This window comes from Pollachius pollachius (assembly GCF_949987615.1).
Source record: "Pollachius pollachius genome assembly, chromosome: 11".
Classification (NCBI taxonomy): Eukaryota; Metazoa; Chordata; class Actinopteri; order Gadiformes; family Gadidae; genus Pollachius; species Pollachius pollachius.
In genome coordinates this window covers 8,063,073-8,090,960 of record NC_136944.1, presented here as the reverse complement: position 1 = coordinate 8,090,960, position 27,888 = coordinate 8,063,073, and the positions used below count along the sequence as shown (strand labels likewise).

Sequence of the window (27,888 nt, the reverse complement as noted above, 5' to 3'; positions counted from 1 at the left end):
TATTTGATCGATTGTGGTCTTATGCCGCACTCTATCGGTGATAGAACAGATTGCATGCGAAAGTCTGAAGAAAAAAAAAACTGAAAAAGTGACTTCAAAAACGCAATATCGGATTGCCGGTTAGAACAAGTTCTGGAAATATGCATTTCAGATCAACATTGAAATGGTTCATGCATTTAAAATATTTTTTAAAGTACTCTAACGGGAGCAGACAGTTAGGTTATTAGTTTTTACAGCAGTATGCTCATTTGATTCAGATAAGTGTTTTAAATAAAGTGAGTTTTAACGAGCAGCTTTGTTTACAACTGTAGGTATTTTATAGTTGCATGACGTTGCAAGGCGTCTATCTTCGTCAAACTAATGGCCGTCAAACTAATAACTAAAGGCCTACAGATTTTCTTTAGCTATGATTTGAGTTTTAGGCTACTGCTATGTTTGCTTTTTATCTTCAAGACAAAAAATAAATGTGGCCTGATAAGCCCTTTGAGACTAACTCTCATCAAACCAAGAAATATACAAACAGAATTGACAAAAAATAAACTCTTGATATGCCGTAATTACACTGCCTATACAAGTTGCGACAAGATGGTAGATTGGAGCTCTAGGCCTACCATAAAATTGATCCCGATAAAAGGTTGCGTGTTCATGACACATGTTTACCAATTGTCGCTCAATATCCCCCGGTTATGTAGTTAGGAACCAGTTATAACATCTTTCTAATAGGCTAGCCTAGTTTTCAATTCGATCTACATTTTGATCTTTAGCTTACTGTGAAATACTACCCTCCGACCCGAACCTTGAAATGGACAGCTTGGTTCAATCCACTAAGTTCGGTCGTTACCGTTGGCCTACTGTCCTACTGTTCGACCTCAACATGATTGTGTTGGGATGAGAGTGTGTGGGGTATCGTTTATGGACCAAAGGACGTCTTCAAAACTGATCAAGTTTTGTTAATTAAATCGATCCTTTATGTTATCTATTTTTCAAATTATTTCTGCACTTTTATAATAATGTGGGAATCAAGGGACAAAAATACTTCCCCTGCACTATGTCGCAAATGTTTGGCAAATACAACACCTTGAATCTTATATAAATATACTCTGAGATTAAAAGGATACATAATTTCCATAAAATATTTTATTTGAATTAATTTATCAATTCAAATAAAAGACTGCTGTCCTAAGTGAACATTTGTTTATCATCTCAAGTCAAATGTCCTTACAACCCACCTTTCCCTCTCAACAGCTCCACTCCAACCCTTTGAACAGATATGCATATTGTCAATTTATTGACGGTTGAACTCATTGATCAGGAAGGCTGACCCGAAGGGCATTCATCTGATAGAAAGTAGGGGGTGGGGGGGTACAGTACAGTATACTACAGGATTACACCAATAATGTATAATAATATCATACACAATAACAATAATCATTATATAAAATGAAACTGCAAACATTGTATGATTTGTTGCATACACACCGTTTACACACATACAGTATGTGTGTGGGTATGAGGGTGGTGTGGAAACTCCTGAGGCGAACAGGGTAAAGGTCAAAGCCAGCAGTTTAATGATTAAAGAGGCCACCATGGTCTGTTTCACCCCTTTCCCCTCCGTCTGTCCCCCTTTCTCACAGACACAGCAAAGGTCTTGGCCTTTGCTCAGGTTTCTGTAGTAGTTAGGTTTCTACAAGTGTGTCCGAGATGTCCGAGCATCGCGTTTGTGTGAGCGACTATGAGGTGGAGGCCCAGAAGATCCTCCCTAAAGCGGTCTACGACTACTACCGCTCCGGAGCAGACCAGCAGCAGACACTAGCGGACAACACAGCTGCTTTCAACAGGTACAGGACACATGATGCACACAACAGCTCCGTTTATACCCCTGACTGCCTCCACAAAGAGCCATTCTGATGTCTAACTGATGGAGAAATATGAATCATAACTATAGTATACAATTATATTCAAATTATATAAACCTTGTTTATATTATTACTAGTCAATTGAAGGAAATATTGTGAAAACCCTAAGCCGATGTTACATTTAAAGGTAGGATAGGTTGTACCTTGCACTGATTGGACAAAACATTGCCTTTCCTACCTTGAAGTGTTCATAATAGTTGCAACAATTGAAAGGGAATTTGTATGCATTCTTCTTGGGCATAGAGATGACTCCCTTCCTCTCTCTTATTAAAAGGTGTTAAGACAGTTTTTGCATTTGCACAGCCGCTGTAGCCACAAAGTCTGATACTGAGGCCATGCCAATCTACTGACCTCTTTGCTGTGCAGATTCCTTTAACTGTCTTGCAGCCTTGCAGCCATGCCCACTTCACCCATAGTGTATTGTACTTTATCTCTCTCGCCATGGCTGACTTCAGCCATGGCCATTCCGAAACCCTCCACGATGGTCACTCCTCCTCACCTTTTCCTTTGATGTTACTGCGAAAGATATGTGAAGGTTTCCCTATAGGAATCATGTACATCTATTGTCTCATTGAATGTATGCTTGGTAAATTGCTGCCTGGATCTTCCATTGATCATGATCTAAAATCCAATCAAATACCTTGCTGTCAGAAGTGTCCTAAAAATAAGTTATTCTTCATCACTAACCTTTGGTCTATTTTGATTGAATTCTAACCTCATGGCTGTCTTTGTGTTTCTCCCTACTCCATTCAATAAGTTCCTGCATCATCAATGGCGCATTAACCAGCAGTCTAAGGAGGCAGAATAGGGATACATAATGAGAGTATAATAATGAGAACAGAGAGCCATGTGAACCACTGTACACAATGCCGTACTCTGAGTGAGTACAAACATCCAGGGCAAAACTCAAATGTCAAAAGAGATAGGAAACCCCCCTTATCACAGTATAAATACCCTGCCCAGGGTCAAGCAGACCACTGGGACTGAGTTGGACATGTTAAAGAGGAAGAAATGTTCCATGGGGAGAGATTTGATATGATTAATGTCAAACCATGCCAACTTTCATTTTATTTCTGGCCCAAGGATACCTATAGTTAGATGGAAGTCACTGGTCTGAATCCAGTTGATCACTATTGGGTAAAACCCAGAATTAAGGACAGAGGTGCAGATAAGCCTGATTGGACAGGCGTACTACAGGTCTGCGACTGCCACAGATACCAGTTGTGCTTCTAAAAATGGCCTACCCTAGCTCTAACTACACCATAATATATATAGGAATATATATATATATATGCACCAATATACCAAGTGCTAAACTCTGGTAAAGCACATCCCCTAGGGGCAAAACAAACACAACTTCAATTGTGACATACACACTAACCCACAAACATACAAATGGTTCCCAACCTTTGACCTTAGGTGAACCAGTAGTATCAAGACCATACTGACCTTATGACTTCATATGCAAATGGTAAAACATGTCAGCTAGATAAACAAACGTGTGCAGCGAGCGCTGGAAGGGCGGCGGCTGATGTAACGTGAACGCACAACGTGCCGCCATGTACAGGAAACTATAATTATGATATCTGCATTCTTTGCAATTTTCCAAGCAAGCAAGTGCGGGATCTGAGTTTCTTTATGACCGCAGTTTGTCGTAAACAAACCGATTTGTTCGTTTATTCCGGTTGGTTCAAACACGTTTTTTGTTTATGAACTCCCCAGGTGGCGTCTGCGGCCGCGGGTGCTGAGGGATGTCTCCGAGGTGGACATGTCCTGCTCCATTCTGGGCCAGCCGCTCAGCATGCCTCTGTGTGCGGCCGCCACGGCCATGCAGCGGATGGCCCACGCAGACGGAGAGACCGCCACAGCCAGAGGTAGAGGCCAGCAGGGCCAAGCTCACACAGAGAGGGCAGACAGAGGAACAACCAATGGATGAATGTTGCAACTGTAGAAATACATGGTGGGCTTTGGGTGTCTGTTTTTGCTGCCCAAAATTGAGCCCATGGACTTTTCTCCAAACACAATTGGGTGTTGTGGCTGCTTGTACTAGTAAAACATTAAGATAGGAGGTAAACTTAAAGGTGAAATATTATACCACCAGGTATGAGTGTGATTAGCAGATCAACATGGCTTGTAACGGCTAATCACACTCACACCTGGTGGTATAATATGTCACCTTTAAAGCATATTCATATATAAGGTGGAATGCTCTCCTCCAAACCATCCCAGGTTTGACAGTCCATAGCTGTTACTTCTACCTCAATATTGACAGTAAACTATGCCCAGAAGAATGACTGTATTGTCCCTATACGGTGATCATGAATAACGATGCCTGATGGACACTTGCAGGAGATCCTTCCTGTAACGTATTTTTTGTTTCTTCTCAGCATGTAAACGAGCTCAAACGGGGATGATGCTGAGCTCTTGGGCCACGTCCACCATAGAAGAAGTGAGCGTGGCGAGCGATGGAGGCGTGTTGTGGATGCAGCTTTACATCTACAAGGACCGAGAGCTGACGCTGTCCCTGGTTCGCCGCGCGGAGGAGGCGGGCTACAAGGCCATTTTCGTTACCGTCGACACGCCCTACCTTGGAAAGAGGTGGGATGATGTGCGCAACCGCTTCAAGCTTCCCTCGCACCTCAGGTAGGAACCACACCTCAGGTAGGAACCGAAAAACTCAAAGGAGGAGTACAATTTCAAGTTGAAAATAGCATATGGATATGATGCCACTGTGTTATTGTCATATCATATTTAAAATAACGTTTTCATAATAAACCTGAACATTAGTTTTTTCAAGCATTCATTTTTTTTGGTGGAGCAAACAATGCTTTTATATAATTCCAATAAAATACAAACCCAGGCACTCTGTAATAGGTAGACATTGTAGTAGTACTAATGTTACGTTTGTTGGTGTGTGTGTGTAGTATGTCTAACTTCTCAACAGAATCATTGGCCTTCTCGGAGGGTAGCTATGGTAACGACAGTGGACTGGCTGTTTATGTAGCCAAGGCAATAGACCCAACCCTTTCTTGGGATGACATCGCCTGGCTTAAAAAACACACGAGACTACCAGTGGTGGTCAAAGGAATATTAACAGGTAAACACAAACACACAGCACACAACTTCCACTACCTGCTTCTCAAACCGAACAAATATTTTGGAAACCTGTCCAAATATATCTGACCTTTCTGTGTGTGTGTGTGTGTGTGTGTGTGTGTGTGTGTGTGTGTGTGTGTGTGTGTGTGTGTGTGTGTGTGTGTGTGTGTGTGTGTGTGAAGGTGAAGATGCCAAGCAGGCTGTGTCCCATGGAGTTGACGGCATACTGGTGTCCAACCATGGCGGTAGACAGCTAGACGGTGTTTCCGCAACGGTCCGTTCAAGTCTTGTTGTTACACAGTGCACACAATACAGCACATCGTATACAACATTAGGACACAGAGGTTTCAGCATTATTTTCAAGCCATAATGCATCTAGTGCATGATACTCCTATCCTTGACTTAAGGCTCAGATAGGGTTCCATGTCGACGCAACGCAATGACCACGCAGACGCCTCGACGCAGTCGCGAACCTGTTTTGGTTCCGTGTCGGGTTTTAGTGAGCAGACCATTGTAACGCAAGGTTACAATTTTTTGGAGGCGCACGTCAGGCCCTTGCGGTGGACGCAAGGAGGGTCCGCCAGGACGTAATGGTGTCTGTTAATCGTCTTGCTTTGCGACGACGTTGAACCATAATCAGCCCTTTAGCGGGTGGTTGGAGGACAAGCTGTTGTGGGGTCAGATCAGGGTGAGGATAAAGACTAAAGAAATTGTTTGTGTGTGTGGTGTGTACACAACAGTTGGACGCGTTGGAAGAGGTGGTGCAGGCGGTGCAGGGGCGCTGTGAGGTGTACCTGGACGGAGGCGTGAGGAGGGGGACGGACGTCTTGAAGGCGCTGGCTTTAGGAGCCAGGACGGTGTTCGTGGGAAGGCCGGTACTGTGGGGGCTGGCGTGTGAGGTGAGGCTCAGGGGAGGGGGGTCAGGTTGGATGGATCTGCTGAGGGAAACAGAATGTGACCCGGCAGCTCGCTTTGTGAATGGTCTCACCGAGCGGTTCTGCGTCGTTATTGTATTTTTAAACAGGTTTTACAAAAGTGGAATATAACTCTCAGGTTGACAGGGGGACATAGTAAGGAATCCAGGGGAATTCCTTACTATGAGGAATAACTGGTAACAATAAAACACACATTCACCACTGCTTTTTGGTGTTTGTATGTTTTTTTTAGGGAGAGAAGGGAGTGATCGACGTTCTCACACTTCTGAAAGACGAACTTCGTTTGGCAATGGCGCTGGCAGGTAACACACGTGCAGCATATACAGTAGATTCCTACCAAAAATCGACTTTTTATATGCAACTTTATTGGTGCTGCTGTTCATCTTTAAATAGTGAGAATATACTTATTCATCATATATTATGAGGAGACTTTGGAGTAACATTTTGTTGTATAGATAGACAAAAGAAAAGGTATATATATTAGATATGTGCAATAACGTTAACAGAGGCTAAGCAAGATGAGTATTTTGCCAACAACAAATATGTGTCTGGGGGTGTAGGCTGCCGTTCTACAGCAGAGATAAGCAGGTCCACTGTCAAGAGACAGGAATTCACATCCAGAATCTGACCTGTCAACATTACTGAAGACTACTGAAAACCAACGACCAAAACCACGGTCATAGATGTTTGGCCTTCTTATTGTACACTCTGCTTTGCCCCTACTTTGTGCATCGATTCATCATTATTTTAATGAACACAGTAAACGCATCAGCATTTAAATACACAAACCGTGACTTTTGTACTTTGTTTTTATTGAGACTAACTGGGAAAACAGGATAAGTTAGAATGTACAGTGAAACCAAGTTATCAAACCAGAAGCAAACGACAAGGAATATTTGCATTCTTTATCTGAATCATCCTGAAGGAGGACTCATATTGCCCATGAAAATAAACCTAGTGTATAAAATCTTTTTAAAAGATTGTAAAAAAAAGGCATAGCTTGTAACAAGTGGAACTTGAACACGTAATTGGCAGATTGGTTCAATTTTTCTCTGCTACTTGATTAAAATGAGTTGATTACATTAGGCCAAAATACTGGCAACAAATATCAACACCGATCATTTTAGTATATCCATTTCACAATATGCACATATTATACCATCGTGGAGTAGTGTTGCATAGCTTGTACTCAGTGGCCAAACAATTACAGAAACTCTGGTGTTGATTCACACTGGTCCCGTAAAAGGCTCAAATTGAAACATGATTAATGATTAATCACATTGACAGACAATTTTAATAACTTGAAGCATTCTTCTGTTTGGCGGTACTGGTCGACAGAGAAAGCAAAGCCCTATTGCCTGGGAATTTGCAGTGATGCAGAGTGACTGGTAAAGGGTTAGGGTTAGCATGATACACATTTCACTGTAGATCAATAACAATTACTCATGGTAAATAAATAGGCTGGGAGTTGAAAGTGCGCAACCCCCATACATAGTTAAATTCACTTTATATCATCCAAATACAACAGCCACACAAATTGATGTTTTATTGCACGACTGTTGCTCTAGTTGAAGGCACCAGGCTTGGATTGCAACCGTCAAAAGCTATTTCAACGCCTGCATTCTGTCCTCTCTTTTGCTTGTCGAGAGAAGAGCCTTCTTTCAGATCGGTCTGAATGTTTAAATGTTAGGGTCAAACATGCATTTCAAACATTGGATGCACTATGTTTTGAGTCTTTGCCTAATGTCCAAACCATTTAATATTATAATGATGGGCTCTACATGGATCCAACCGCAGCCCTCCCTGGCCGCAAGCAACGCACTCATGAGTGCAAGTAACAGAATTCTCTTCCTTCTGAAGTCTGAATATCCAGATCCATTTAGAAGTTGTTTTTCAAAATAAGTATTTTAGCATCTTGTAAATCATTAGTGCTATTCAGCTATTGCTTCAGAATTTCACTATTTGTTTGGAGAACATCAGGTGGATTTGTAGTGGTAACACAATGGTTGAGATTTACAGATGTTCCTTTTCCAGTCAATTTAAAAGGTAGCGTTAAGAGAGTTGGGCCAGTTGGGACATCATTTCTCAAATCAGGGGTTGCTGCCACTTTAAATTCTAATAAATAACGGTCGCCTGCAGGTTGAAATGGTTGCGTTTGCACACTTTTCCAATGAAAATAGAGCTACAACTCTTATTAGCATTTTGGCCCTCAGTCATTGCGAAGAAAAACAACCACTTCTGACACATCAAACATTGCTGGAAATCAATACGGTGGCCTGCTGGGTGAGGAAGATGAGTGGCACTATAGCTACTTGACACCAATGGAATCGCAAATATGAACACTTTAGAGCACAGTACAGTAAAATGGCATTCATCAGTACAGTAAAAGAGGACGAAAAGGCAGGGGTACCCAAAATAAAACACATTCAGAAGAAAACCTGTGTCTTGGGTGGTGGCACTTCTCGTTAAACAATGGCTTGGTCACGGACACGTACGGCTTTGGCTCCGCTTAACACTGGAGCCTAAGAATGGAGAGGCAACACCTTATCCTGATTCAATAAGAACCTGACATCCAATACCTACTCCTAAGGCTCAACATCCCATTCAGAATAAGGTAATACAAGGTACCAGGACTCGCAATAGGATACATTCCTCATCATGTTCGCATGGTAGGACATGCTGCCAAGTGTGCTCACTGACGCCGTGCATGAATGCGTTTCCTCATCTAAACAGCCGTCTGTTCTACACAGACCAGGTCAAACACAGGGTCTCCATTTTACACCATCGGTGATCAGCAGCTTGGTCATGCATGCGACCGTAGCTTGCGGTACGGCCCGAGCCAAAATCGCACAACGAAGGCTGCTATGGGCGCTGACTCATCCTCTGAGGCGGTACAAAAGGCCCCTGTGCCCAGGCCCTCACTGGGTATATGATTTGTATGGAACAAGACACCGAGTGTGGCATTCAAACAGCTCTCATGTGCATACAGAGACTGACGGTCAGAGAGAATACACGAGACTGACGGTTAGAGAATACTGCAAGCAGGTGCTGCGGTGTCATCGCACACCGACAGGGACAAGAAAACGGTTATAAAAAAGTTATTGTATTACACCTTGGACTGACATTGTTCTCAGTCAACGAGAGAAGAGTCGTGAGCGGAAAATACATAACGGGCTGAGTAATAACATGCACATAAGCCAATGGTGTTTGTGCAAGCACAACGTACAGCTCACACATGTTCAAAGCCACCAGCTTGATCCCTTTTGGTTTCTTTGCCGAGGAGAGGAGAGGGCACTTGGTAGGGACGGGGAACTGGGCCTCCGGTTTACCTGCCGTTCACCCAATATGGGAAACTTACGGGCAGGCGACCAGCTAGGGCTTCATCAGAGGAACAAAGGCAGAGCACTTTCCTCCACGCCGCGTGGAAGGAAAGGCAAGAAGACACGCTGTTTCTTTTCAATGGTCACCAGGATGAGCTATACAAAGGAGAGGCGTGGCCGTCGGGTGACAAAACAGGGGGTTTTTTTGGAGGAAAAGAGGTTCAATCAAACCTCTAATACGTTTGCGTCAATGTCGTCACAAACAACACAAAGTGGTCAAAACGTGCCCTGAGAATAAGCGTTCACCGTTACCTCTTCGTAGCCAGCGTGAGCAGCCAATAAAGACATCTTTAGGTTTATTGAGCGTGCCGGACTGCTACAGGCTCGCTCCTGTTTGTTTAGCCTCTCACAAACACCTCCATGGTCAAACTGCAACAGTATAATCTACAGTCACAATCATAAGTATGAACACCCACAAGAAACACATAAGTTAAAGATGGACTCATAGCTACGTATTTTTATAGACCTGTTAATATAACAAAATGACGTGCAAACAAATCTATCCGTTTAGGTTTTAGAGAAGAAAAAAAAAAAGTTGGAACCTATAAGTAAAACTGTCAAAGTTTTTGAGCGATGTTAACAAACATCTACATGGCTCTCTGGCTCCTCGACACATCGCCTTCAGGAGAATCTCTGCTGCCTCACAGCCAAATCGTGTGATCAAAGTGCCGATGGAAGGTACAGAAGTGGTTTTAAAAAATAAAATTTCATTTTACTCCCTTAAAAAGTTACTTTCACAAAAGGCCAATTCACAATCATACGACAACTCGACCAATCCTGCGCTACATGGGGCCGTTTGTCATCGGCCCCTGCCTCTAGTCGGATCTTAACACTTCTGCATCCAATTCACCCTCTCGGACAACATGACGTGCGAGTGTGTTTGAAACAGAGCGATAATACGAGACCGCCCCGACACCTCGCAGAACGGTCCCAGAAAGAAAGGCATGGTGGGCAGGGAACAGGTTTAGAGGCATCAGAGGAAGCTTTTACAGTGGTTTTAAAGAACAGTGGGGAGTTAAGGATCGATCCCCCAGGAACGTTATTTTCCAAAGTCACAGTGAACAGGTGGACAAGGGGACCGGGGGGGGGGGGGGGGGGGGGGAGGGCAGGGTAAACGGGGTCGCCCAGCCCGGCGACAGCGATCGGTAGTGGCGTGTACCTATACACCATTTCAGTCAGTGTTCAGAGGGGAGTAGGGGTGACCGGCAGAGAAGATCAACTCAGCCCTCGCATCGTCTAGCTCTTCCGTTCTTTTGCCCCCGCTATCACTCCTTGGTCCAAAGGGTCCCCTCTGCCCTCTCCCCCCCCCCCCTCCACAACACCCCTCTTCACTGCAGCATGAGCTGCTTGAGGTTGTCGTGGAGGATGGTGTCCTTGACGTCGCGGAACACCAGGCGGATGTTCTCCGTGTTGATGGCCGTGGTGAAGTGGTGGTACAGGGGCTTCTGGGGCTGCTGCTGCTGCTCGCGCCGCTTGCCCCGGAAGCAGTCCACCAGGAAGCGCTGCACGTCGGCCAGGCTGCCGGGGTCGCCCGAGAACTCGGGGAAGTAGTCCCGGATCGACACGCACGCCACCTTGCGCTCCAGCAGGTCGAACTTGTTGAGGAAGAGGATGATGGAGACGTTGCTGAACACGCGGTTGTTCACGATCGTCTCGAAGATGTTGAGCGACTCGCTCAGGCGGTTCGTCTGCCGGTCCTCCATCAGCACCTGCCGGGGGGGGGGGGCGGAGAGCGAGACGCGTTACGCCCACACACACACACACACACACACCGTCTGCCTTGTTTGTGTGTGTGTCACGCTAGGAGATAAAGGGTGCAAGGTTCACCGTTCCTCCTCGCCTATAGGGTGAGGTGCATCGAATTTCCAATTCAAATATTGGGCTTTGTTTATTACTAAAAATGATAACAAAATCAAAGACATTCAGGAGGATACATTGACTGCTTTGGTCAGCATTTGAATTATAGTGTAAAAAATATAGGATGGACTCTAAACTGTTGCTATTAACCTGTAACTTAAGATTTTGGAATAACAAATCAAATAAAGGACGCACGCTTTTGTTAGCATCATAGATGGATGGTGGTAAAAGGATATTTGTCAACGCTCGACTTCAAACATCGGCTGCTCTCTGGTTGTAATTGGCACGTAATTACCAATTACAACGTCTGGTATCAATGTCTGCAGTACCTGGCCTGATTACAACAGCAAAGAGCAGACACCAGCCCACCATGTTTGAAGTCACTTATTCATCACAACATTCACAGTCATTTTGGGGATATTTTAGGGATTTCCAAGTGTCTCAGCTCGGATAAACCAACAAAACGACATTCATGCAGGTCCGTACCTCATCTTCAAAGCATACTGTGTCCCAAGAGTTTACCTGCACCCTTCAATACTGCAGAAAAGCATTGATCCTCCATTTATAAAGGTGACCAGGACTCACCTGATCATACTCGGAGGACGACACCAGGAACAGGATGGAGGTCACCGAGTCAAAGCATTCAAACCACCGCCGGCGCTCCGAGCGCTGGCCGCCCACGTCCACGATCTTGAAGGGCACGTTCTTGATCTCAAAGTCATACTCGTGGATGCCTTTCGTGGGTTTCCTGGCCAAGAGGATGTCTTGCTGGCTGGGAAGGTAGTCCTTAAGGGGACAAGCAGAATGAGAAAGTAGATTAAGTGAGTTGGGAGAGGGTATATGAGAATATAAATAGATAAATAGAGTATTTCTTTCTTCATTTATACTACAGTTGCAGCGGTTTAACGTGTAAATGGAGTTTCCATCATGCCATCTAAACATTGATCATTCCACATATCAATGTAACATTTTAAGGCTGTTAAAGCTGCAGTATGCAGGTTTTGATGAGCTAGAAGCCCACCTCATTTTAAATTCAGAATGGCCTCTCCTTTGTTCCCCTTTACTTCAAGCACCTGCCTATCTCCCCACAGGCCACTTATAGGTTAGGTGGTTTGAACATTGTTCAAAGTTTTGATGGATTTGCACGACAGGACCAGCTCTATTCACGCAAAGAGAACCCACAGCTGCTATTGTGGGGGACAGATCGGCATTAAAGGAAAAAGATATCGCTATGTGATCTAATAATTACCAACCCATCATTATTGTTAGGTGGAGCATTTTTGTTCTTTTGGCCTCGTTTAAGCACTGAAATAGCTGATAAATACATTCATTATATAAACACAATATATATTAATTATATTAAAAAGAAAGTTGAACGCAAGGCATTCAAGGCCTCGGTGGTTCGGGCAGATGAAACTTACCGACTTGCCAAGCTTTTCCAAATTGTCCAGGAAATACTTGACTGACTCCCCCTAAGGAATAGAGAGAAGAGTTTCCCTAGTCCAAGCACATGCATGTGATGTTAAAGAACCAGTGAACCTAAAATCTTACTTTTGTTTTCAACTTCTTAGAATGTGTTCTATGAACTTCAACACAGTACTCATTTTATCATTAGCATAGACTAATTCAGATAAAAACATCCTATGTATTATCCAGTCTCCTACAACCAGTTGTGAATGTTTTTCTAAATCTGGTCCAGTTCTTTTCCGGACGTCGACTTTTCGGAGGCACTTCGACTTAACTAATACAGTGACACAGACCCCGACAGGGTATTCATTTGCCATGGTGTGTTTGGATTCGGGATGCACCGAAAAATTCGGCCACCGAAAATGTTCGGCCGAAGGAGTAAAAAGGCCGAAAACAAATACCAAACATTTCTATTTTTGATGATGTGAGAAAACAAAAGCAACCAGTGTGGAATGAGCCGGGTGCGCTTCATCAAAAGAGAGATTAAAAAACAGCCGCACGTAAGTTTGTAAACAACTAAATGACAGACAATACACGGAGATGAAAAAAGAGCCGAGCGCACCTGTTAAAATGAATGAATGAAATGAATGAAAAACAGCAAAAGCCACATTCGGTATTCGGTTTCAGTATATTCGGTTTCGGTTTCGGCCAAGAACTTTCATTTCGGTACATCCCTAGTTTGGATATGTGGCCCTCCTTCTGGGCAGCGGTTAATGTATTCGAGAGATGGTTACATTTCTCATACACTTATAGTAAAACGCCATGGTTTGTGGCGCATTCAAATGCATTTATCATGTACACTGAACATTATTACACTGCACTCTACAAATGAATAATGCATTTAAGTAAAATCTATGTGAGATGTATTTATTTATGTGTAACTAAACCAAGGACACGTTTTTAGCTGTAATCGACAACCAAACCCCAACACCCCTTCCATTAAATGACTCCCTCCCTAGGTTAACCATATGCTATTGAATGCAACTACCTCTTATCGGCTTATATGGTGACCCTGTCACCTGCTGAGCAAGCGTTGACGTGACAAACCTCTGCTCGGCTTAGTGAAACCCGGCCGCGGAACGACAAAACCCGATACCATTTTGATTCGGTTGTCATTTAGAAAGCCCCGAATGCTTTCCCACTGGTGACCCAGTTACCTCCCACCCGTTCCCCTTTCAGATCCAAATAGAAAAATGGAGGGCAGACAAAAGGCGACGGCCATGGAGACGAGTCACGGCATAGCGATGGTTCCGCTTTTTAAGGTCATCTCTTGTAGATCCAACAAAAACAAGAGGGACCATACTGTATGGCCCCACTTGTTTTTTTTGGCATGTATGGCCCACACATACCAGCTGGAATTCTCTGCGTCGGTCGTAGGCCTGTTGGATGGCTGGATCGGCCCAGAGGGCTCTGATGGAGGGAAGGTAGTGCTGGAACACCTTCGTCTCCACCGTGCCGTGACCACTGGTCATCGCTGAGCGGGTATCAAAGGCCATCATGGTGTTCCCATGCCGCTGGTTGGCCTGCTCGCTCCAAGGTATGTGGAGCTTTTCCCGGGCGTCCACCAACACCCGTACACCTGAAGGGAGAAGCAAGTGGTCACTTTGGCGCCGTGGATGAACTCTTTAGACAGTGGCGCACTGTGTGTTTTGGAGCCCCAGCCTAGTCACACACACACACACACACACACACACACACACACACACACACACACACACACACACACATTTCACTGCTAGTTGTAGGACTACATGTATGATTTTGTATGTAGAAAATGAACTCGACCTTGAACACACCCAGGCAAATAAGCGACTATGGCTTTAATGATATAACCTGAAGAGAATACACTTGGGTGTTTTTGCCTTTCCTGTCGTTTCATCATGAAGAAGAGCATCCGTTTGTTTCCGCTCCAGGTGTTTTAGCACATGCAAAACACACCAACCAGCTTTTAATTAAATAACATTAATATAAATTTTATTAATAACTATAGACATCAACCAAAACCAATAAAGGCTGTAATTACTGTAATTACATATGACCAAGAGGGGTAAATTGTGTGCAGGAGAAAAACAAGAATATGCTGGCATATTTTTGCTTAGCTTACTAAAGGGGAGATCTTAAAACTGGTCCTAAATGGCCATGGTCAGAAGAGAGAGGGCCTGTTCCTTTACATGGGTCCAAGTCTCAATGTGGAAATACCCTTTGGTTTATATTTGTTTAATGTATTGTAGTATGCATGCAATTTATATGTGTGCCGGTTGCTAGGAGCCCAAACGGTTAATGGGTACACCAAATAATCGTGTCTATAATTAGCATTCAGTCAAACTTCAAGATATGCATTAGGACATCATAAATGTTGTCCCCACAAGAGGACAGCTTCTGACTAAACCAGTAAATGAATTGATCACAGTACTTATCCCTTTGAATCATTGGGCTATTGGGCGTGTGGTGGACAGTTAGTTAGAAAACATTTTATATTTACTTTAATGCAAAACTGGTTCTTAACACACAATGCTAAGGTGGTAAAACAAGGTAAATACAACATGACTATTTTAGTATGATTGTAGTTTTAGGGGAAAACCCTCAGATCCTTGTGAAAAATGCGATTTGAACCTTGACTATTACCAACAAAGCTTCGAGTTTCACACAAAAGAATGAACGGTGTTTGTGCTGAAGCTGAACAATCTTCCTGGGTCCCACGGGCAGACAAGCACAAATAACATGGGCGTTTCTCAGCGGCTAGTCGGCTAGCTCTGCGTGCTACAGCCCGACGCCTCGCTGGGGCGAAAAGTGAGAAAGTGCTCCTCCACTCGGCGCTGCAGCGTCATGTTGAGACGGCTAGCATGGCTAGCAACTTCCTACTCCCGAGCTAACTGCCCACTTGCCCCTTACCTAATGGACATAATCACGTATACATACTACAAAACGACTTGATAAGAGAGTGAGCCGTGCAGGGTTCGACTTTACCTTTTATCACGTTACTAAAAATGGTTCCTCTGAACTCCTCCTTGGCCCTCTGATCGAAGTCTTGTCCGTGGATGATGCGCATCTGCTTGAGGAAAGTGGACTTGCCACTCTCGCCCGCTCCGAGCAGCAGAATCTTCACCAGGCGCTTCACATACGTTTTGTCTCGGTTGAGACACTTGTCTATTTCCTTCGATTTTCGTACTTGTTCCGCTTCGCTACTCGTGAGGAGACAGTTAGGAAAACATAGCGATAAAAGGGACCGGGACGGCAGGAAATCCGCCATTTTTGAAACAACTTCATCGATACAGGCGGCAGGGAGGCTCGTTCTCGCCAGTCTCGCACTGACGGGCGGGGCGCGATTGCGCTAATGTATATGAGGCAAAGGGAGTACATGCCTGAGCGGGGCTATAGGGTATAGGCCTGTGGGTCATGATTAAGAAAGGGCTAGACATTCTAACTTTTAGGGATGCTTAGAAAAGCTTCTTAAAAGTCTTAACACACGAGATTGAATAATTGGCCTTTAGCTTGGTCCTATAAGCCTAATCATTCTTTAGTATACTTAAGTCTTTGATGATCCAAACATGGAAAGTTGAATTGGTTAACTTATGAAAATAACTTTCAGATTTTTAAAAAGGGAGATTAAAGGTCCAACATATATTGTTGTGTCCAGATGTGAAATTGAAGGTTATTTTAGTAACAACATTTCAAGTTTTTACATAGCTTACAATAACCAACACAGGGACACGTTCATTACATTTAGAATGAATATATTAAGCATTTTCCAATTCAGAGTACTGTACTACTACTCAATTGTTTCAGTTGAGTTATTGTTCAGTAGATAAATATATATATTCTAAGATAAAATATAAACACACGATCCCACAAAGTTCGGTCTTTACGATGCATAACATTTAATTGAAAAAAAATTGAATGTGTAAAAGCAAAAACAATTTTACTTAACTAATTTGATTAAACTGCGACCACCTTCAACAGCGGCTCTTCCTAATGAAGGATATATCAGTTTACACATTCATATCCTAATACATTTCCCTTTGGGTTGATGCCTGTTGGTGTGACTTGTGTAGTGCTTAAATTCTAGTTTATATTATTTAAATATGTAGTTAAGTAAAATAAACAAACTGGCTTGCGGTTTCGAAACTGGTACACGGTTACAAATATGTTATAAAGTTGACGCAGAAAGAAAAGTAGCACTTCATCGAATAGTGTTGGATATAATGAATGTAACATTTTAAGGTTAACTTCCAGATGAAATTACCAACAAGGCCTCATTGTTCAATAAAGCGCTATAAGGCCTACTTATTTCTTGCAAACAAGGGTATTTGTGGTCCTTGTACTGGTGACCAGACCTTAACCGGCGACATATTGTCTCTGCAAAACTTCAAAACTTTAATTTCACAAAAAATATAAGAAAGATAAATGAAAAAATGAATGAAAGACGAGTATTAAACAGCTAGTCAACGTGCGCTACTTTGTGTTGCAGGCATGGTTGCACGTCGGTGTCTTGGACGCACGCGCGCGTGCGCAGTCAATCGCTCTCGCAAACTGTGTGGTATTTAATTTACAAAGGTAAATATGAGGCGGATGTAAAATAAACGCTAAAAAAAATCATCTTGTTTCATTCTATTACCAAAAAAATACTATAAATAATATTCAAATTAAAAAAAAATAACATGGCCATAAACTTGCTTACGTGGTTGTGTCCGGAAGTTTATTTCTACTGTCTTCCGGGTTGTGTCAGCCAATGGGATTCAGTGGCGTCTATGAGCCTGCTACCAAGATGACTGTCAGTACGGCGGAGTCCCTCCGTGTCTCGGAGATTAAAGACCCTTGGGTCTTGTTTGAGCGCTACAACACTGAAGAAATTCGCCGAATAGAGCGCAAGGTCCGCGGCGAAATTGAACAGAAGAAGGAAGAGCTCAGGCAGATGGTAGGGGAGCGCTACCGGGATCTGATCGACGCGGCGGACACTATCGGAGAGATGAGACAGTGCTCGCAGAGCGTCGTCCTGTCTATCCAGGATATGAACCACTACTGTCAAAAGTTGAAACAAGGGAAGCCCAATAGAGAAACAATCGCTAAACAGGAGGTACGTTTCTTAATAGTTGCTGTTGCGTTCATGCCCTTCATGAACAAGCTTCTATGTAGATGGAAACACGCCCCACTTTAGTGGGGTGTCAAAAGTGTGGCTCAGAATTGGGTTATTACGTTTACATGACATGTAAATAGTGGGGAACGTCAAACTTTCACAACTTGTACCCATATATTAAATTGTTCATGTCACGAAAATAGCTGTATTTGTATGTGAGAGATCTGTGTATCTGTTTAGCATTTGCATAGCTGGTATCCACATTGTAATCGTTTTACCTTTTTATTGTTACCCCAAAACGAATGTTTCAGACCCAGTTGAAATGTCAGGGAAAGTTCTACAACATGGCAGCACAGATCAGGCTTCTCCTGGAGATCCCCGAGTGTATCTGGAGTGCTATGGAGTCGTTGCAGTACCTCAAGGCCACCCAGCTCTACCTGCTGTGCTGCCACCTCCATGGGATGCTGAAGCTTGAGACTGCTGCAGGGCCCCACTGCAGCCCCATCCTAGCCCGCTTCCCAATACTCGTTCGTCAAGTGGCAACAACAGGACACTTCAGGTAACTCCACATATAATGTCAATGAAAGCTAAATAGATTCGGCCCAATCGCCATTGGACTGATGAATCTCCATGTTTGTCAACACTTGCCCGTTCCCCTCCCTATCTGTGACTTATCTCTCCCAGCAAACCCAAACAGCTGTTTTATGTTGAGCATCCTTGAAGCAGGTACCATGCACGTGGGTATCATTATCATTCATTATTTGGTTACCATAGAATAGAGTACACCATCATTGATATGAATTAAGATGGATTCTGAGCTGTTGCAAGTTAACCTTGGTTTTCAAGAACATACATATTTCATTGCACAATCTTTTTGAGCCTATCATTTATGTGCAAGATGAGTAAACTCAAAGCTACCAGCTGCAACGAGCATTAGCTAATTTCATTCCACCCATTCCCCAGCATCCTACTGCTGTATGTTAGTGCCACAGCTTGTAGATCACAAAGGGCCAGGGAAAACCGCTGGGAGATATTCCCCAAATGACAGTCAATAATAATGCTATTTGACGGAAGGTTAGAATTGAGATATAGACTCTTAATAACAAAGGCATTAATATAAGACAGAACATTATTTTAATGTACCATGGGGTAGAGGTCTAAACCAGAACATACTGACCTTGGAACATGTGTCCTGGTATATAAAATAATAATTCACATTATGAACATAAAAAGGGATTGTAGATAGAGAGGTGATTGTTTGAAGGTCCATGAACTTTATTAAGCTACTAATTACATGTTTTTATTGCGCAGTAAATCGGATGCTAAAAGGTATTGTGATATTTGATTGCCTGGCTCTACTTTCAACAAAGATGTGAACAAAGATTTCTCCCTACTCTCTCTCACACACACACACACACACACACACACACACACACACACACACACACACACACACACACACACACACACACACACACACACACACACACACACACACACACACACACACACACACACACACACACACACACAGGTCGGCCATCCTGCTCCACAGTAAGTCTCTGCTGCGGGGCCGTGCCGTGTCGGACCAGGCCATCGCCGAGGCCTTGGTGTCCACCATGCTCCTGGAGGACAGCTCACCTCGCCAGGCCCTCGCTGACTTCCTGCTGGCCAGGAAGTCCAGCATCTACCAGCTGCTGAACCAGCCACAGCAAGGTATGTCTAAGGGATTTCCCGGCGTAAACGTAATTTCACCTTTTATCACAGAATACCTGTTTTTAATATTGTTTTACATTGACGGGGGAATTAACAGCCAACCAGATGTAACCCCGGCCTCTGAACTATTTTGTTCCGCAGGGGCTGGGATTAAAGCCCAGGTTTGCAGCTTGGTGGAGCTGCTGGTTACAACTCTCTTCCAGGCCTACGCTGTCTTCTACATGCCCCCCGAAGGTGGCCATAAGCCTGGGGATTGTGCACTGACCTGCGGCATACTTTTCTCCACCCTGGAGAACGTCACGTCCACGGTCCCCGCAGGTGAGAGTCAAATTAGAAGTGGAAAGAATGGCGTATCAGTTTGGTACCGTTTTAGTAAGGCATGTTTAACATGTCCATGCAAACCACTTTTTGATCTTATAGGTAAAGAAAAAAGGATATTGCAGGAGGAGATGAGCACAGGAAGCGTGTTCAAGTACCTCCCGTCGTCGGTCTCTGAGTTCCAGCCTGTGCTCCGAACACTGGCCGCCCCCATCCAGAGGGAACAGCTCCGCGACACGCTGCAGCAGTGGATCAATACGTACGTTTTTACCACAGCTCTGCAGGACTCTTTCAAAAAGTGCTTTAGGCTCCCCCTATGGGGCAGGTGCAGTGTGGTCCAAAGTAAGAGCATTTAGTGGTATTAAAAGATATTTAGGAGCGTAATGAAAAACGTGTTCAAGGTGCTCCGGGTTGGGGATTGGGTGAGAAGTGCCAGCCAAGCTTGGGTGTGTCTCTTTTATTTTACAACATTGTGAGGTTTTTAAACATATGTTGTTGAATGGCAACCAATCATTCTTGACATGATTTTGATGAGCTGTGTGTGATAGAACTAGAAGTGCACACTCTTCTGGACTTATAAATAACATGGTTAACGGATTAGATTTATCATCTTATTTATTTAATTTCTTTACAATTCTTTGTGACAATTTCGATTCATTTGAATGTTGCCAATTAATCCAGATTGCTTGTTGGGTTTTTTCCCACTTTGTGACAAAAACGTCTCTTCATCTTCTCAAGGTGCAAGGAGGACATTTGCAGAGGCATCAGTAGCTTGCTGGTGTATGTGACCAGCCTGAAAGCACTGGCGGCCATCAGAGATGCTATTTGGGATCTCCTTTCCACTGATTCCATCAGCATGCACTGGGGCAGTGTATGTCAGTGCCTGCTTGAGCGCCCCCTGGATGTTTGGGAGGACTTTCTGCAGCATCTCTTCCTTCAGCGCCTGCAGGTGAGAAATTGCTATCTCATTTTTTCAGGGGATGGCGCTGTCGTTTTACCAGCACATGACCTGCGTTGTCGACATTGTTATCAACCCTTTCACACAGTCAATCAGAAATAGTAGTCGGATGTTCGCAAGTTCCTATAAATCCTCCCATCTGTTTTCAACCTGCCCTTTCTCTCTTAAGGCAATCACAAAAGACGAAATGGACACCATCTCAGACAGCTCCACCCAGCTCCTCACCTCTGCCCTTCGGGATCTAGAGAGCCAAGCCACCAAGTCTGCACCACCACCTAAAGGCCACAGCGGCCACTTTGAGTCTGACATCGCCTCCTTCCTGTGGTCGGAGGCCTCGGGGGACCTGCTGAGCGACAGCGCCTGGGTGAGCGTGGCCCAGCGGGACCACCAGCAGCAGCAGCAGCAGCACAGCGGGCTGGCCATGAAGACCCTCGCTCTGACTCCCTGTGTGCAAAGCTTCTGCACCTCTCTGGACACCAAGCTCAGGACCAGGCTGGATGACCTGCAGCACTACCTTCCGATACAGGAAAAAGGTGCGCGTGGCTCGAGGATGCTGAATGTAAATGTTAGGCATTTGTAAACTTGTACACTTGAATATATACATATGCTGAAATCATTCAACACTAGAGAGTACGCAAAGCTTGCAATTATTATTTCCTATAGGATCAACTAGCCCCTCTCAAATGCAGTACATTTCAGCCTCAGCAAAGGTTTTCTGAACCTCTATCCACTCCTCATGACAAATGTGTTTGCCTTCCCTGATCACCAGGGTCTTCCTACACCAGCCCGGCTATCCAAGGCACCAGGCCGGCCAAGGGTCTCGCCGCGTCGGCCTTCGATCGCTTCAAAGACTCAGCCGACGTAGAGCAGAGCTTACGGGATTCCTGCCTGGCCTGCGTCCGACAAATCCTGTCTCACATCCGCTCCGAACTTTCCTCGGGTGTGCCCCACCCCGACCTCGGTGCTGTCCTCTTTGTTGCCCGACTGTGCCAGTCCATGGGGGATCTCTGCACAAACCTCAGGCACTGCGTCTTGGGGCGAGAAGGCAGCTCAGAGGCTGCCAGGGAGACGGCGAGGCCGGGTAGGAAGCTGGGCAAGGCCAAAGCTCCGGCCCAGGTGGGGCCCGCCCAGGCCAAGTGGGTCAGTCTGAAGCAGGACCTCGGGGCCTGTAGCATGGAAGCCTACCGAATCTGGAGCAACGCCCTGTCCAAGGTAAAGCACCGTCACCAAAGGTTCGATCACTACGTTGATGGTTTATTTCGAACCCTGAAAATCACAGACCAAAGAAATGTCAGTGTGGTCCCTGTGGTTTTTATTCCGCTTGTTTGGTCGGGTCCTTAAATCGTTAAAGGTGACATATCGTACCACCAGGTGTGAGTGTGATTAGCCGTTACAAGCCGTTTTGAAGATCTCCCTCTTCTGACATCTCAATTGGGCGTGTCCACCTAGATGTGGTATAATATGTCAACTTTATTCCCTATAAGGATGGGCCATGGATTATCGACATTCCAGTTACCCACTAACTGGGAGGCGATGATATTCTTAACAGGCACTGGTTGATAATTTTGCAACGGCGCTCAATGCCGACACTCCCGGTGCCATCCTGAAAACGGCCACGAGCTGGGAGGAGCTGGAGATCCAGGAAGAGGCGGAGTCAGGCAGCAGTGTCACGTCCAAAATAAGACTTCCTGTACAGGTGAGTCATTCGCCAACGTTACGGAACTCTTTCCAAGCAAACATGTTGCCACCAAACGCGTTTAGTTGACCATCCTGTGTCAATCCTTTTGTGCCGGGGTCTCCTCCAGCCCTCCTGGTTCGTCCAGTCGCTGTTGTTCCAGCTGTGCCTGGAGGTCAACAGAGTCGGGGGGCATGCCTTGCCGAGACCCACCTTGCATGAGCTGCTGAAGTCCTGTCTGGACCAGGTTCTTCATCACTACCACAGCATCACAGAGCAGACCCAGGACAAGGTGGGGGCTGGAAACACAGCCGCACATGTCGTGTGCACCCACACATGTGCAAGAGTAGAGAACATTGTGTGTTGTGATTCTATTATTATTAAATAATCGAATTATTCTTAAAAGTTATTTTATTTACGTGTGTGTGCTGACTGGGCCTATTAGACTCTGGTTACTAGTTGAACACTCTGTATCCGTGATGGCTGCCTGTCATTGTAAAGAGCTATTTAACATAGAGGAGCCAACCCCAGGTGAAGTGCCTTGCCTTGGTGATGGGCAGGGCAGGAGGTGAACTTGCATGCGCTGGGTGGTGTGGGAAGAAACCAGTGCGTCCTGGACGAAACCGGGCAATAACCCTGTTCTGCTTCTGTGCGCCGGCCTTCCAGGACCATGGCTTTCCCATGACCCAAACCAGAGCTCTGCAGCTGCTCTTTGACCTGCGGTACCTCTGCGCCACGTTGAGTACCAGGCTGGGGGAGGGCAAGAGCGGGCGCTCGTCACAAGACCCCAGGTTAACGCCCATTTCATCTATTTGAGACTATGTTTTGTCTTATTTCTCTGGTTTGTACATATTGGGCAAAAAAATGTGTCTTCTTACCAAGACATGCAGCAGTTATTAGAAACTGTTACTCATTTGAATAAGAATTTGTAAAAATTTGAATACATTTTTAAACTGTTTAAATTGCTTGAATATCATGATTTAGCATTTAAACCTTTTGACACTCATGGCTTTGGACCTCTGCTCGTAGTTTTGTATAAAATGTTGTTGTTTTTTAAATGTTACCATGGCAATAGATCATCAGAGCCTCATGCAAATACATTGGCATATTCTTCTCTCAACTTGATCTTTAGTGCGTACGTGCATCTCATGCATGTTTGTCAAATGAGAAACCAAAGTACAGGAAATGTTCCTTAATGATGCGTGTACAAGCTGCATTCCGCCGGTTTGTAAATGAACGCACGAGTTCATGACAAAATGAGTAACCATATATCCACGCCCCACAAATGCTGTATAAGGACACTTTCCGCCCCATTACTGCAGAAGCACCGTTGAAAACTAAAGGCACCAGGACAACAAATTGCAGAGCTTGAAGTCCTTAAGTAAATCGATAAAGAAAAGGTGTTGTATATAACGGGTCAGAAGTGGTATACGAGCACCTACTGTCCTGCAGTCCCACAATAATATAAAATAGATTTGTTTTGGCAAAAAGCGATCAATGTGTCAACGTTGTTGTGTGCTTCAGGTGTTTTATATTAATACTGCAGAAATATAATTGCAACACTTTGGTTGTCTGTTGCATTCGAAGCTCTCGAGTGACTCACAGCAGCATGTCTGTAAATATCTCCTCTTCTGCTAACTGTCTCACCCCCCAAATGGACTTCTCTGTTCCCTTTCATCGTCCAGGATCCAACAGGTCTGTGATTGGCTGGAGGGCTTCATAGATCCCTTTGATCTTGATGTGTTCACGGCACCGCTCAGTGCCAACCTCAACCGCCTGTCCCAGAGAACCTCGGTACGGACACAACATGGGCCCCAGAATTGATGAAACCTGTCAAAGTGCAATCGAGATCCTTGCTAATGTCTTGTTGTATGAGATAAATTCGGCCTTTGATTGTAAAGCATTGTGGACGGACAGTTTTGTCAGTGCATTACTGGCTTTGGCCTTGCCAAAACATGGTAATATTCTTCACAAGTTGAATCAGAAATTGTATTTTTTTATTCGCAGGTGCTTTTGGGGTTCTTAACAGACCCAGAGAAACAATTTGTGCAGCGAAACAGCGCTGCAAGCTCCCAGGAGCACTACAACATCTTGCCTTTGGCCAGCAGCCAGATCAGGTAATACTGGAAGCATTGTCGACAAATGGTCCTTATTAAAAAAGCCATGGTAGAATGAGTAAGCAAAAAGGTGTGTGTGTGTGTGTGTGTGTGTGTGTGTGTGTGTGCGTCCATGCAATCCTTGTTATAAAAGACATGCTAGAATGAGTTAACATAGAACAAATGGCAGGTATCTATCTAATAAGCGTATTACTGGGATTCTGAATACAGGTGAATTGACTGATGGGGGAAAAAAATGCTTTTGGGACCTGTTCTGACATGCCCCGTTTTCTCCTCATTCTAAATATATGTTATGTAGTTGGAAAGGTAATCAGCATCACGGCTTAATTAATAAAAAAAAAAACGAATGCAAATGTATGCATAATAGCTTAAACCTAAGCTATCAAGAAGCACAACCAGTGGGTGTGTGTTTGGATCTAAGCGTCTCCGATGTCCTCTTCAGGTTCGGTCTGCTTCCTCTGAGCATGTCCAACATGAGGCGCACCAAGACCGACCAACAGGCCGTCGATCCAGTGTCACGGGTGAGTGGCGGAAAAGGTTTAAGTGTGCGTTTGTGTGGTGGGATTCAAAGTGTTCTCCATTGACATGTCGACATTGCTGCCTTCATTCTTTTTTTTTGTTTTTCACGTCTTGTTGCCTCGCCCTGGGTAAACACTGTCTGTTGCACTCTGCCTTTCCAGTATTTTGAATAGCCGGAGACCAAGGCAAGTTCATCTGTGCACTGTGTCGTTGCAGTGGCATTGTGTTTGCCTGTGTTTCTCGTTCTTGGTGTGCTGTGCTGTTCTCCCTCCCCTGCGGGATGTATTTTACCGTGCAGTGTGATTTGTTAGTTTTCTTCCTCCTTTTTACATTTTGAATGGGTGCATAAGTTAACGGTTTAATATTTCACCTACTTTTGCATATATCCATACGCACTATCAACCCCGTGCAAAAACGACCAAATTCTTTTGACCCCCTGTTGAATATGAAGCAGCACAGGTTTTACCACCCATTGACTTGCAACAATAATTGCTTGATTGTTGGAACTTCTCTCTTGAAAAATGAGGCTAATAAGAAAAGGCTGTGCGTGATTAGCTACCATGTCCTAGCAACTTGTGGGAGCAAGCTGGCGGGTGGACCAGCTAGTTTAATTAGAATCATGAAACGGATGGAGTGAGCCCTCTGTTGCACGCACTCTGACAGTGGTCGGGTGTATGCCTGCTTCCCTCAAACTTCTTTGTAAGTTTGTACTCTGTTCGATGCAAAAGAATGAGAAAAAGTCTAAAATTATTGTGAATTAATGAACAGTCCCTTTTTATTCTAAGCAAAATAATTATTTTTCAGTTTTTCATACACAGTTGTCAGAATTGCTTAGGTTCATTCCTTACAAAGTGGGGTAACATCTTTCCCCCCCACAGCATATATGCAAAATGGGTCAAATATTTATTTAACAATTAACATTTCCGGTGCCAATCAACAATTTGCTGTGTTTAGCTACGAACCTCCTGATGTTATTTTGTCTTTCACTACTTCACACTTGTTGGGGTGTTTGTGGTGAGACGTTCAAGAAACCAACAGCCATTTTGAGTCTGATTTATCCGTCATTCCACTAATAAGAAGCTCACGTCCGAAGTTCACTACAAACCATAGCCCAACAAGTATAACCATTTATTTTTCAAGGTTTTAATACAAATTCGTAGTATAGTAGTTTAAAGAACCAATCTTATAAATGTTAGTATTTACTTTTAGATTTTTGGCTGATTCGGTGTCTGAATCATGAACACTATTGAAAGGGCAATGCTTAGTTAAGATAATTCTTCAAGGATCCATGATGTTTATTTTTCCCTGTCCATCTCCAGGCAACACCCACCAACTCAGCCATAGATCACAGCTTCCGCCCTGGCAATCTCTTCAGACAGCTAGCCAACCAAGAGGAGGAACCAGCTGCTCCTTCCTTATTCAAGTTAAGCTGGCTATCTGGCATGGCCAAATAGGTCTGTCCCCAAGGACATCGTTATGGACTTTGAAGGAACAATTTCAAATATGTCATCTATTTGGTGTATTCTGTTTTCAACCCTAACCAATCAACCTTCTCTTTTGTAACAGTTGGTGCGGGATGATTAAGTGGTTTAGGTACATTCTGTCTTCTTCTATTAAACACAATATGTTTCTGTAAAATCAAATATCAGCAAAGATTATCCTACTAAATTAAATCATTAAATATTTTATTATGTCACCAGGCGTCTTTGGTTTTACTTTGTTTGGAATACTTGTACATTTGTTTATTTTCTCTCGCCACAATGTTGGGCTAGCTGTGTCACTTAATAAAGCGACAGAATTGTAACCGCTGTTAACATGTCAATTGATCAATTTCTGATGTAGTATTAATAATTCAGCAGAATTCTTTTTGAAAAGATACCTCCCACTGCCTAGTTTTTGTTAACTTCAGACGACTATGTCCCAATGTTCGAAATCTTCCGTGAAACCAAACAAAGATTCAGAATATACTACAAACAGACACTATAATTTTAAATTTCCTACAAACCCTGTGGTGAATTGTGTCAAGAGGACGATTATGCCTAGCAATCCCTCAGGATTCATGTATGTATGATAATATCCATTAAAAGAGGGTTTATACAGCAGCCAGCTGGAGTGAACGTTATATCAGCAAATCCTTCAAAAGCAACACAGAAACATTTAATAGGTATGGAAAAGGAATGGACATACTTATAAATTGAAGGAAGCATCCAACAACAAAAGTTTGAAGTTACGTACGTATATAACTTATGTATTTTATTTGAAAACTCTTTGCAGCTCATCATTTATTATGTAATCCTGTTCACTTGCACACGCTTGTTGGAAGTATACAATTATTACAAATATGAGCCTGACCCCTGGGTAAGTGCCTCTAAGGGTTGCATTTCTATATATACTTTCAAAATGTGGCATAAGCTTTCAAACAAAGTCTCTGATTTGCAAGTGCCGCTCTGTTTCCATCTTAAGAACACTATCATTCAAACCAGCGGTAAAGGTGTGATTTTCACATCTGGAATATCAGTGATATAGGCAGCTTTAAAACAAAGAAACGTTCTGCAGGGGACTAATCTGATCATAATTCTACCAGGAGGAGCCAGTACGCAATATTGGGGTGGCCCATGTAGCCTATTTTGTATAGTAATAATAATAGTAATGAAACAAATTGATACATATATATATAAATAATAATACATTCATATCTATATACACACACACACACACACACACACACACACACACACACACACACACACACACACAGTAGAATCATTGAGATGCAAGGTGCTTGTACTGTTTACAATATCATATTTGGCCTCCTCTTTAGGAAACCTTGCGGACGATGGTCGCTGACATTGGGAAGGAC

General features: G+C 43.9%; 3 protein-coding genes across 4 annotated transcripts in view; 2 read left to right on the top strand and 1 right to left on the bottom strand.

Moving 5' to 3' along the window:
- The window catches only part of hao1 (hydroxyacid oxidase (glycolate oxidase) 1), a gene marked incomplete at both ends in the record, with an annotated part of 58,172 nt that extends 51,597 nt beyond the window's left edge, over positions 1 to 6,575 (top strand). The window contains 8 exons of the mRNA XM_079746082.1: positions 1,702 to 1,838; positions 3,639 to 3,790; positions 4,304 to 4,559; positions 4,841 to 5,013; positions 5,195 to 5,286; positions 5,753 to 5,911; positions 6,180 to 6,249; positions 6,508 to 6,575. Coding sequence (XP_079602208.1) covers positions 1,702 to 1,838; positions 3,639 to 3,790; positions 4,304 to 4,559; positions 4,841 to 5,013; positions 5,195 to 5,286; positions 5,753 to 5,911; positions 6,180 to 6,249; positions 6,508 to 6,575 — 1,107 coding nt within the window. The remainder of the gene's footprint in view (positions 1 to 1,701; positions 1,839 to 3,638; positions 3,791 to 4,303; positions 4,560 to 4,840; positions 5,014 to 5,194; positions 5,287 to 5,752; positions 5,912 to 6,179; positions 6,250 to 6,507) is intronic.
- Positions 6,576 to 6,759: 184 nt separating this feature from the next.
- On the bottom strand, positions 6,760 to 15,921 carry gna13b (guanine nucleotide binding protein (G protein), alpha 13b). Its single transcript, XM_079746408.1, has 5 exons — positions 15,619 to 15,921; positions 14,001 to 14,230; positions 12,606 to 12,656; positions 11,770 to 11,970; positions 6,760 to 11,036 (listed from the first exon to the last, which is right to left on the bottom strand). Exons 1-5 carry the CDS (start codon positions 15,899 to 15,901, stop codon positions 10,656 to 10,658), a joined length of 1,146 nt encoding a protein of 381 aa, XP_079602534.1. The 5' UTR covers positions 15,902 to 15,921; the 3' UTR covers positions 6,760 to 10,655.
- A 1,459-nt stretch (positions 15,922 to 17,380) lies between these two features.
- On the top strand, positions 17,381 to 26,727 carry cog1 (component of oligomeric golgi complex 1; the record flags this gene model as incomplete). Of its 2 annotated transcripts, XM_079746265.1 has the most annotated exons (16): positions 17,405 to 17,725; positions 18,037 to 18,284; positions 19,260 to 19,441; positions 19,583 to 19,759; positions 19,862 to 20,018; positions 20,498 to 20,708; positions 20,887 to 21,250; positions 21,487 to 21,929; positions 22,267 to 22,413; positions 22,523 to 22,684; positions 23,059 to 23,183; positions 24,078 to 24,186; positions 24,400 to 24,509; positions 24,952 to 25,030; positions 25,190 to 25,213; positions 26,348 to 26,475. In XM_079746265.1, 15 exons carry the CDS (start codon positions 17,417 to 17,419, stop codon positions 25,199 to 25,201), a joined length of 2,835 nt encoding a protein of 944 aa, XP_079602391.1. In that variant the 3' UTR covers positions 25,202 to 25,213; positions 26,348 to 26,475. The 2 variants fall into 2 exon arrangements, with proteins under 2 accessions (XP_079602390.1, XP_079602391.1); XM_079746264.1 differs by lacking the exon at positions 25,190 to 25,213 and having other exon boundaries at positions 17,381 to 17,725; positions 26,348 to 26,727.
- Between the last annotated feature and the right edge of the window lie 1,161 nt (positions 26,728 to 27,888).